The sequence below is a fragment of the Pezoporus wallicus genome, unplaced genomic scaffold (assembly GCF_028554395.1).
Source record: "Pezoporus wallicus isolate ANWC-B61680 ecotype Strahan unplaced genomic scaffold, APGP_CSIRO_Pwel_v1 scaffold_7107, whole genome shotgun sequence".
NCBI lineage: Eukaryota > Metazoa > Chordata > Aves > Psittaciformes > Psittacidae > Pezoporus > Pezoporus wallicus.
The window spans coordinates 5,607,782-5,620,000 of NW_026642114.1; the positions used below are offsets into that span (position 1 = coordinate 5,607,782).

The 12,219-nt window shown below is 45.3% G+C and overlaps 1 protein-coding gene across 3 annotated transcripts in view; it reads right to left on the reverse strand.

Annotated features, from left to right (window-relative positions):
- The window catches only part of CCDC50 (coiled-coil domain containing 50), a 43,190-nt gene that overhangs the window by 22,992 nt on the left and 7,979 nt on the right, over window positions 1–12,219 (reverse strand). For all 3 annotated transcript variants that reach the window (XM_057427010.1, XM_057427009.1, XM_057427012.1), the window contains exons 2-3: window positions 1,892–1,954; window positions 372–501 (exon numbers count right to left, since the gene is read on the reverse strand). In XM_057427010.1, coding sequence (XP_057282993.1) covers window positions 372–501; window positions 1,892–1,954 — 193 coding nt within the window. The remainder of the gene's footprint in view (window positions 1–371; window positions 502–1,891; window positions 1,955–12,219) is intronic.

Here is a 12,219-nt window from a genome sequence, read left to right on the forward strand (position 1 = left end):
CACTGTGTATTTCTGTGGTGTTATTTCTTCTTTCTCAGACTTTAGCCATAGATAAGGTAGACAGACGCAAGTGGCCAAGTTACCCCATTTGCCCACAGGGAGCAGAACAGGAAGGCTCCTTCCCATGGTCAGGCAACAGAAACTAAGCCAGGATTGGCCCCAGGACCACTTACTCCCAACCCTGTTCTCATTACTGTATGCCAGAGCCTAGTAGTATCAATACTTTTACAGCAACAGATAGCCAAAGGAAAAAGGAAACAGAAGGCTGATCAACCTGTACCCCACATACTGTCAATCAAAACTCAGAGCAGCTGACTTCAGTGCTCTGACCAAACAGGACCAGCATTTCAGCAGCTCCATCCCAGACTCACAAGTCTTTTTGGTGTTTTTGGATTTGAGCACGTGCTTTCAGATCCTCTTCTTTTTGCAGTTGCTTGGCCACCTGCAAGTCATGTTGCACGAGACGATTACGCTGAACATTTGTTGCCAAGTGATGCTCAACTGGAAATAAACACAGACAAGAACCCCCAAATCAACCTGCAGAACTTTATGGTGTGAATGAGACAAAGCAAGTGGGACGAAGATGCCAGGCCAAAAGGGAAGACAGTTCTTGTCAGGGAAACATGCAGTATGTCTAAAGGTGGGGAAGTCCTGAACTGAAACTACACTAGCAGCTTAAGATTGCCTCATTTTAGCACTGAGGGGGCTGCATATGTGTGTTACCAAAACAAGATCTGCATATTTTCAGCACATCCAGGTTTAGAGGGAATGCTTTTTAGGCTCTGAATCTCATTTTCTGGCCATGGGAAATTATCCTAGATTAATAAATTATGGCTGGAAGGGACCACCAGAGGACAGTGAGGATGAGCTGAACCTAAACCACCTCTGATGGATGCTTTGGTAATTTGTTCTCAAGACCCTCTGGAGGAAGAAACTCTTCTTACTCTCAACATAATCGTTTCCAGAATCTCATTACCTTTATATTTAGTAACAGAGCAACCAAGTACTATAGTGAATCCTTTACCATACATGGATACTGACTGCAAGAAAATATGGCAATGTGAGCAGCAGCTGAGAGAGCCATCTTTAATTCAGTGTTCTCAGGTTCCAGCAGCAAGGGCAGAACTTCAGTGCAAGCTACACACTTGGCAGAGTAGCTGGAATGGTATTAGCACCTAGCAATGGTAGATACCAATGGTCTTGGCACCCAGCAAAGCAGATTAGAGAGGCCACCACACCAGAAGCTGCAATGCAAACATAACCCGAAGTAACAGATAAGCAAGTTAAAAAAAGAAAATATGTAAAAATCACCAGTCACTTCTAAGTTTCTGGCTGTACTTTTTTTCCTCCTTTTTAAACCCTTGTAATGTAGAGCTGCTCTACCTCAAAGCGTCTTAAAAGGAAGCTTTCTTTCAAAAGGCAAGCACTAGCAATTGTAAAATAAGTACATAAACAGACCTCTTCTGGTTGCATTTCAGGTCAGTCTATAAAACTTGAAGCTTCCAAAATTGCTAGTCGTTTCTAAAAAACGTGCACAGCAACAAAACCTCAAGTGCACTCCCACATGCAGTTTTATCATGAACAGCATAAACAAACTCAAATCTCAAAAGAGAGCACAAAATTAAAACATGAAATACAACTCTCTAGGTACAACAGGAGGTTGTATCTCTAGGGGACAACATGAACTGGGACACAAAACAGAGTGTTGTTACAGGACAGTGAAGACAGTAATAATAATCTGGATTCCATTAAAAAGAAGAAAAATGAAATCAAAGCAAGAAAGGTTTTTCTTAGCAAAAAGTGAAAGAAAAGAGGATTTTTCTTAACAAAACCAAAGACGTATCTGTTGGGGAAAATGTTTCAGTTTGTTCCAAAGATCATTGTTACTTACTCTCCTGCTCCTGTAAATTGTGGGCCAAAGTATGATCTTCCAAAATAGCAAAGTCTCGACACACTAGACAGGGAAACAAAGACAAGAGAATTAGCATCAGGACCAAAAAAAGAAAGTATCAAAAAAGCTGTGTCAGGGGAGCATACATACGCAGAGATTCCTGACATACTTTCTACCAGCCAAGGTCTGGACTTGGTCTATTTTCCCTCTCCTTGTGGCTATTTTTGCATGCATATACTTCTCCATCCCTGTTTGCATAAAAAGCCTTCTCCACTCTCCCCTCCACCTCTGCTTCTTTAGCTCAAGACCAGAATTGCCACTGGATTAAAAACCCCTGTATTCCACACAGACTTATACCGATGCACTGACTGTGTTCAACTTAAACCAAGAACAAGGTTTTGTGCTTACTATGGCTTTCTTTGCCATGTTAAAAGTCCAGGAATAGTATTTTCTCTGCACAAAGGCACATGCACACTGTCACCTGTCTAGAGTGGAGCAGACTGAACTCCAAGGATCTCACTGCAAGGCATTTCTACCAGCTCAGGCATCATTTTACAGTTGTCGTTTGTAAGCTTCATTGATCTGTTTTTCAAGTGCAGATACTGGATTTGTACCTAGAACCCAGATAAGGGATCAACCACAGTATTAACAGCAGGGATAAGCACAGCTTCTTAAAAGATGCTGAAAACAACCCAGAAACAAGTTGAACAGGAAGGTGACGACCTCTCTTTGGCATCAGTCTGAAAGCAGCAGATTTTTGCCAATGCCTATCACTTTCACATCTGAACTTTCAAAGGAATGATCTACTCACACTGTAGAAAAACACCAGTACTTATTTTTAACTTGTTATGATAGGCAGCAGGTCAACAAAACACAAGTCACATATACACTGGGACAGAAGGACATGCACAGTACCTAGTTCAGCCTTTTGGTGATAGGTGCACATTAACTTCTCAGTGAACAAAGAACAAACTGTGCCCTGTGTCCCCCAGACTGGAGGATGAGGCCCCGCTCCACACATCTGCCATACACAGGGCTACTGTCTGCTTCAAGGGGAGTTTAAGGCAGATGCAATGAAAAATTTACACTGGAGTGGTCTGTCACTTGTGTTTCCCTCAATGTGACAAGCTGAGCAGCTCAACATGACCTGAGAGGGGAGTATGCCCCATCTGGAACATAAGGCACAAAGCAGAGAACTACAAGGTCCTTCCAAAGCTGCAGAGGGAGCACACTGCCAGTGGGTTCCCTAGGAAACCCCCCCAGGGAAGCTTACGATTTCTCTGTAACAGAGCACAGTGACAGCCTAGAAGAGAATGTGAAAATAACCCCAAACACCCCAGAATGAACCAAAACTACATGGAGAATTTATGAAGAATCCATTTATGAAAAGGGTTCAGAGAAGATAAAACATTTCCATCACTGCAAAGAGTGGAAAATACAAGGAAACAAGATGACAGCCGCATCTTCCCAAGCCACAGTCCAACAAGCCTTCCCTCTACTTGCACTGATGCAAATGCTCTGCTGGAGAAGCATCGAGATGTCCCTCTGCACTCAGGTATCTTCACAAAATATCTAGAAGAGTTTCTACTTGTGTACACTAAGAGGTCAGATATATGATAAAAAAAATAAAGCATTTTCAACAGAATTTTTGTTGAGTCTTTCTGCATTTAAGGGTGTTTTAGAGATGACAAAAGCTCCCAACAGCAAGAGCAGTGCTTCGGGGAAGGAGAATGAGAAGCAGCAAGGTGGAGATGAGGACAAAGACTACAGTGACTCACTTTTAGCAAGTACAATTCTGGATGGTGCAATTAAGGTTTTGTTATGTTTTGTTTGTTTGGGTTTTTTTTATTGCAACTCTTTTTAAAAAAAAGGAAAGAGGATAAAAACCACTAAATAGCACTGAAACACTTCCAGTGGGCATATGTATATAAACAAACAAACGCCTTCAGCCATAGATCTGGCAAAGCCACCGCCCAGTTGCAGGCAGCAATGCTACTTTACAGGTGACACACCCAGGGCACTTGGTGGTCATGAACTTTTTCTACGGGATAGGGCAAGGGGATCTTGCCCATAGAGACTTTATTTCTGTGGTCCCTAATACTACTTCAGCTACATAGTACAATTGTGGAACGACCACCTTTTGCTTACAACAGTCATCATCTGGCCTCCTGCAAGGGGACAACCAACTTGAAGGTTTGAGCCCTGCTGTCAGTTCAGAGCTAAGGTAAAACACCTCAGTACAAAGCCACAGTCTGTCTAAATCTAGGGTGAGCTTTTCCCACCACATATTCAAGAAGCAGCACTTGCTCCTAACAGTTACAAAAATAAAAAGGGGGGGGGGGGAGGAAGTGTTATTTTTAACTGCAATGGGTCTCTGAGCAAGTCCACTGCACAGCTGCCTGAACAGCTGTACTAGTAAGACAAAGCAGGCAGCACAGGAACAAGGGGGAGCTTTTCAGAGCTGCACCATTTTTGCATAAAAATTGCTGCTGTAAGAAATGCTTATGGCATCCCTGCCCTTCCCAACTCCTCTCTGGACAGGCTCATACACTGCTCTGTGCCCTATGCTATTCAAGAACTCTGCCTTGCTGCTCACTGCCGATGTTCCGGCAGACCTTTCCTACATCCTCCCCAGAGAAGCACACAGAGGAGGACTTTAGGGTTTTTTACTCCATTCAACCCACACCCAGACACACTTCTCTATTTGTTTGTGAAATACTATGTTGACAGAAACATGCTTTGCACACAGGCAAGAAAGTGGGAGGGCCGTAGTAGAACACTGCTGCGCTTGACAGTCTTGCACAACTCCCAGAAAGTCTCATCTCCTCCAGTGATTATGTCCTACAATATAGCAATGATTGCTTAACCCTTTTGGACTGACAGGCCACTAAAAACTTTCTAAAGAAAGCATGGACTCAAAAGGCCAAGTGCATATACTTTTGTGTTGTTCTAGCTGCTCCTCCAGAGATCTGTTTGAAGTAGTCCATGGGCCTCCAAAGTTAAACAAACAAGCAAAAATAAAGACACTCCTCTGGTCCTCTCTTCCTACAGGCCACAGCCAAAAGCTGCTGTATGCCAGAGACATAAAGCAAGGACCATGTCTGAGCATTTCTGGCTCTTCAGGACCGGCGTGTGCCACCTGGAGCTCACTGCATGGACCAGGAAGCAGGTACAGCACAGGGTACCATCACCTGCACTTCCCAGCTCAGGACCCAAAGTAGCATAGTTCAGATCCAGCACCACTCTTAATACAGCCAAGCAGCACCAGGCCTGAGGCTGCACCAAACCACCACCCACCCTGTCTGCACAGAGGGACAAAAGCAAGTGGAGACAATGCCCCAAGTTGAAGAGCCTAGACATGAATACCTTTAAACAGTGATAATTATCCCATCAAGATCCACTATAGAGAGAAGGAAGCAGGATGGTTATTAACCTCTTGGATGCTGGAAGCTCCCAAGTGTCTGGGCTTCCATGGTGCCCCCATCTCACAGAGGACACAGCATGGAGCAACTGGTGTGGCAGCAGCAAGCCCAGGGTTTGATTCACATGTTTGGATTCATGCATGCACTGCTGAAGAAGCCAACTGACCGCATATGCACTCCCATTAAGCTGCTCTTACAAACCCACAAATGGATGGCTTGAGCACACAGCCTTTGCTTTGTGCTGCTGAAGCTGCTGGCAGGGCAGCACAAGACCTTCTGTCACTGTCAGAAACTTGCCTGGGCTGGCTGCCTCCAACTCATCAGAGCACATTATTCCCCAGTCTCATCAGCCTGAGAGCAATGCTGAAAGGAAGATGAGAACACCCATTACAGATATAATGAAGCACTGTCAGCTAGCCAGGTGGCAAGAGATGGGGACACCTGCAACTCCCTAGCAAGTTTGGGGTGATGGCAAGCACAGAGCATTCCCTCAAAAATTCACCCAGCACCCATGAGTCAAGCATGATCATAGCTGCAAGTAAGCCAAAGAAACCAACCCTCCATCCTTGAACATACGTACCCAACAATGAGGCAACTATGAAATAATTTGAGATGTGGACCAGCCAAGCATGGTCTAAAATGAAGCTTCATCAGTGCTGGTCTTCAAACCCTGCCCAGTCTCAGTGTGGCCCCAGCACACTCATTATGAAGGGTTATGTGCACTGGGTTTGTGCTGAGAAATAGGATGGTTCAATGACAACTCAAGAGACTCGCAATTCCTCCTCTCTAAGAAGCTTCATCTTTAAAGGAAAGGAAATCTATCGCTTATTTCCTAAGTGTATATCTAAAAAGTGAAAGGTAAGATTAATGTTACATTCACTGCTGTGAATTAACTTGACTTCCCATTCCTGGGCTCTGGCTGAGAGCCAAACAAGCAGCAGGGGTGCAATCCAAGCAGCTACAACAGGCAAGTCCAGTGAAGTGTGAAACATAACAACAGGTTTACTATGGTCTGATTAAGCCAATCTGCCTTGGCACACCAGGGAGCAGGCCAAGAATCTGCACTTCTGGCACAGCTGTCAATAAAAGAAATGCCAGCCGAGGAATCCCAGCCGCTGCCACAGACAGCAGAGGTGCCAGCAGTGGCGGATGAGGGCAGAAGCACGGCTGGAAGCATCATCCTTTGCAGCAGTGGTGGGCTGCAAAATTCATGCAGTGGCGTGAAAAGGGGATCCTGAAGAGCCTCTCTGCAAGCTCCAAGTACACGTCTTCTCCACTGGGAGGAGTTCACCCTGAAAATACGTCTCTCTAAGCACCAGTGCATCCGAGGCTCTTGCAAGCACAGTTGCAAGCCTGGCCTCTATGGCCAAGATAAGGTATAACAAATTGGAAAAAATTCACTAAATAACCTTTTCATATTCTGTCATCTGCTTCACTAGCTTTCTCCAGCTCCCTGGCTCAGCATTTAACACTAAACTGCTTCAAAGAAAGTGAGGTAACCACAACGCAGGAGCCTTAGATGGTGCTGGCAATGCTTAGGTGTGTGATAAAGAGGCAGGTAACATCAAGGAATGGGTGGTATGAATGTGTACTGTCTCTACAAGAGGTCAAAGCCCACTAGCTTCACAAGCAAGGCTTACAGCAAAATACACTCCCCACTTCTGCCTGAAGTAATAGACTTTTGACATCCACTAAGGCCCAAAGGGTCCCCTTGGTTCACGTGCTCTGGAACATCATCTACTTAAATGACCCAGGAACCACACATGCATGCCCCAAGCATTTCCCTTTGAGTCTTAAAAAACATCTCTTACTCCCCACCTCCTTCATTCCCAACATTTTCCCGTCAGCATCACATGTGGGATAATTCACAAAATAAACTAGAAAGTGTGAGTCATGCTTAGTTTAGAGCATCTGCAGTTTTTGAACCCTGAACTGAAGGCCAGGAGGGAGAGGAAAGATAAAAGTGACATAGGGAAAAAAAAAGCTTCATCAGCTAAAAATCACTTTTCATGGCCTACAGAGCTGACAAATTAAGTGGCAAGCAGCAACTGCAGCCTGTTACAAGTCAGCAGTTTCAAGATGTTATGAAGATCCCTGCAGGTTAGAAAACAAGGAGACACCTCATGGAGACTTACCAGCAGGGACTGGCCAGGCCACTCCAAGCCAGGTAAACTCTACAAAAATCTGCCAACTGTTTCCTTGAAATGAAGCCAACATGATCAAGCAGCCACCAGCTGAAGGTGAGAGGCTGCCCTGAGGGCAGCTTCCAGAGGAAACATGCAAAATTGGACATTTCTTCTCACCCCCAGCAACACTGCTCTGTGAGATACATGGCCTGATCTCAGCACGCCTCATTTCTGTCCTGCCTCTCCCATCACACCCGGAGATTACTAAGCTCCTGCTACCACACAGGGATGCTGGGCTGGCCAAGACATGTCTCAGCTGCTGCAGCTGCAGTTACACACACAGCATTCCGATGACCTTGTTCACCAGGCACCATCCGTGCCAAGGACATCAGGAAACTTGCACAGGGAGAAGGTGGCTCCCAGGCGGAGGGCAGGGCTGCCTGGGGAAGGGAACAATTCCTGCTTCTCAGATACAGCACCAGAGTATCTCACGTAGCTGGGAGCTATGAGACAGTATAAAGAAACTGGGCAGCCCCATAAGGAGCCAAACTGAGGGGTCTCAGCCTAATTCTCAACAGTGTAAACTTGCAAAATAAAAAAAAAAAAAAAATTTTCAAAAACCGTTGAACAACCATAGGGGTTTTAATGGCAGTCTTGGCTTGGAAACTAAGAACAGTTTGGGATTTGGGAAGACAGTTATCCTCTCCGCTCTAAGCTAATGCCTTGAGGTCAAGGCCATGAGAGGTTTGGGCTCTATCTGCACCATTCTCCAACAATAAGCTCTCACATGCCTAATAATGCTTTACAAAGGAAGACTACATATATTTTGGAACCAAATTCTTAGAACATAGGTCTGTTTTTTAGCCTGTCTTGAAATAGAAATCAGCAGCATTCACAGAATGCCCTCTCTGAAGCTACTAGTTTGACATACTTCAGTAAACAAGCCTGCAAACAGCACCACGGAGCGATCCTCAAGCTGAGAGCACATCTGCTGAATACCTCAGTGCAGAAGGTGATGGGCTTGCACATATAAACAGGAAGCTGGAGATGACCAAGATCACAAAAAACAGTACCACAAGGGACCTCAAAAGATTGTCTCTGAGCATACCCCAGCCACAGAAATTTATAAAAATTTATCATTCTGCCTTTATTACAGAAGGCTGCCATCTTTTTCATCATTGGATAATCGCACCCTGTATCACTTCATCTGCAATCTAAGTAAGAGCAACTCTTCTTACCTCTCAAGGTTAAAACACAACCAATAGACAAAGAATGTTAAAGACCATGTCTTTAACTTCCAGAAGAAAATGCTGAGTTGACACCACCCTTCCTCAAGCCTTTGCTCGAGCTTGAACATACAGACATACTTGAAAATGGCATTGAGTACCAGCATCCATTCTTTGAAAATTCAGCCTTTTCAGCCAGGTCCAGCTGAGTCCCCAGATGTGAAGTATTCTTGAGCCACAAGAACTTTCCAAAACCCTGCAGTCTTATAGCCAACACTGCTGCTACAGCTGCTGCCTCCTATTCCAGAAATGCCTGTGCATTGAGGAGTTGAATATATACAGTATTTTCCCCACTTTAAATCAGGTGCAGAAGCCACAATATGCTAATGTCCGTAAGCCATTACCTGTCAGGCTAATAATACTAGTATCTCTGTAGCTTTCTTGAGTGACCTGGACTGCCTAGACCCAAACAGTCACTGGTGAGCTCAGCCACTGCACTGTGTACCCAACAGCAATATCCATGTGGACAGGTATAAAAACCTCAAGGTAGATATATTGGTCAGATATGGCTCAGGTAGTTTGACAACCAGCCGAGTCATAGAATTATAGAATAGTTAGGGTTGGAAAGGACCTTAAGATCATCTAGATCCAATCCCCCTGCCATGGGCAGGGACACCTCACAGTAAACCATGTCACACAAGGCTCTGTCCAATCTGGACTTGAACACTGCCAAGGATGGAGCATTCACAACTTCCCTGGGCAACCCATTCCAGTGCCTCACCATTGTAACAGGAAAGAATTTCTTCCTTTTATCCAATCTAAACTTCCCCTGTTTAAGTTTTAACCCATTACCCTTTGTCCTATCACTACAGTCCCTAATGAAGAGTCCATCCCCAGCATCCCTATAGCCCCCCTTCAGATACTGGAAGGCTGCTGTGAGGTCTCTACTCAGCCTTCTCTTCTCCAGGCTGAACAGCCCCAACTTCCTCAGCCTATCTTCATACGGGAGGTGCTCCAGTCCCCTGATCATCCTCGTGGCCCTCCTCTGGACTTGTTCCAACAGTTCCATGTCCTTTTTATGTTGAGGACACCAGAACTGCACACAACACTGCAGGTGAGGTATCACAAGAGCAGAGTAAAGGGGCAGGATCACCTCCTTCGACCTGCTGGTCATGCTCCTTTCGATGCAGCCCAGGATACGATTGGCTTTCTGGGCTGCAAGCGCACACTGCAGCCAGCTCATGTTCATTTTCTCATCGACCAACACCCTCAAGTCCTTCTCTGCAGGGCTGCTCTGAATCTCTTCTCTGCCCAACCTATAGCTGTGCCTGGGATTGCCCCGACCCAGGTGTAGGAGTCATTGTTGACTTGGCTGCCAGACCACAGGCAGCCAAGCACATATCTCACTCATAGTATCTGATACATAACTGAGTCTGTGTGTAGAGGAAGTTAATCTTAATAATCAATTAAAAAGAAAGCTGCTTGTGTAGTTCATCCTTTCCAGCATCTGACACAGCTTCAACTGACTCAGCTAACACCAAATGTGCAAAATGAACAACCAAAAATAAAGACAGGGAGTTTTCCTAGCCATCAACTTTCACCACTGCCTCCCAGCCATGGATCACAGAAAAATAAACACCACTGCACCCAACATGTTTGGCTTACCCTCACTATGCCCAAAGGCAAAGCACCACAAAAATCACTGGAGAGAGGAACAGGAGTTACCTTCACCAGAAGAAGTTAAAATCCCTGGCTCACAGGTGTCCCCATGAGTACTACTGTAGCTGTAAACCATGCCTTCAGCAGCAACCCATAGATCGTATGACATTGTCCTTTTCTGGAGGACTTGATTTCTTTTGCAGACAGGATGTCAGGACAGTTTTAGTTTTAACACCCAACACCACTCATTTAAACTGGTGTAAATGAGGGGGGAAAGAAAAACAGTTTCCTTTCTTGCACAACTCAAAACAGCCACCCACTCAGAGAACTGCTCAAGCATGGAGTTTACATCTCAAGAGATTTGCACTATACAGGCTCCCTTCCCCCACACCCATCTCAATGATGATCACCATGTTGTGCTTTGATCTGTTAATTTCAACTTTTATTTCAGCATTTTAGGCAATTTTACATTACAGAACTCTTAGAAAGACATGCTGAATTTCCCAAAACTTCTGTTCTCTGCTAAATACAAACCTAAATCCCTTGCTCAGTTCAGTAGTTTCTCTGCAGAGAGCTGGCAGGTCCAATTTGTGGTTCAGGGTAGCTTTCAGGAGCAATGGCACTCTGGACGCCTCACTAGCATTTCTAAAGCCCTCAGTTTGAGGCTGTGGTGAATAAGCTCACACAGCAGCTCCAGAGAGACAGGCTGGCAGCTGGGAACGGAGATAATTCAAAGTGTCAGCTCTCCCAGGCTTCTGCTCCAGCTTAATCCTAGAAGATAATGTAAAATGTAGCAAAATACAAGGGATTCAGAAAGGGAGCTCTCAATGCCCCTCTGATACAAGTTCACACACTGACTCAGTCTGATGACTATTTAAGAAAGGCTGAATGGTGGAAGCCTCATGCCCATGCAGAAGGTGCCAAGCTCCAAAAAAAAAAAAAAAAAAGGTTCCAGCTCCTCTCACAACCTCACAATGTGGTTTTACACCACAGAGGCCCACAGTCATATGGAGGAACAATCATCTCCGGAGAGAACAAGCCGAAGAAAGCCTCCCTCAGAGGTGCCGCTTTCTTTTCAGGCTTCGGGTGAAAAACCAAGCCTAGTCTGAGACAGTAGCTAAACCAGAGCTGCAGATGGAAAGATGGACCACAACATCAGTGCACACATGAACAAACTAGGTTTGATTTATCCAGATGAGGTACCAAGAGAAACAAAGCTCCAACAGGATGGGCCTCAGAGCAGTCTCCCAAGCTTGCTGGAAATGTGGCCAGCTGCTGAGTTTGAAGCTAGGGATGTCTGAACCAATCCTGCAACGAGCTCTGATTCTTGGAGATTCCATCAGCTTACTTTTCCTAGAAAGGCAGCTTCTAGGACTCCTGTCTGCCACCTGTTCAGCTGCTGCCAGCACTGCAAATCTGCTCTGTGAGAACAACCTTCCTCTACCTAACCAACCGAGGATGCTCTGCTTTGTTTCACAACCCCTTTTCCTTGTCCTGCCAGCTCCTTAAGGGTACTCTTTTCTTTTCCCCACCCTGCACTTCCTCCATTTAAGTTCTCCAGGTTCATTAGTCAGTTCTGGAGAACACAAAGTACCAAAGCTGGCCCCAGATCAGACAAACCTTCACATCCATCTACAAGAGTCACAAATCAGTGAAGTTGCAGAAGTAACAATACATGTCCCCTTTCCTGTCACAGCCTTGCATTGGCACGCTGCCCTCAGAGCAACTACAGATTTAAAACAGAGGCATTAGACAGTAAAATTAAGTCCCTGGCCTCCAGGGCCAGATGGGCAAGGAGGCAGAAATCCCAGCATTAACCTGGAGCAAACTATTTTGTGGCATGTGTGCCCACAGCTCATGTGCATTTCAAAGCACAAGGAAGATGCAGCAGGCTG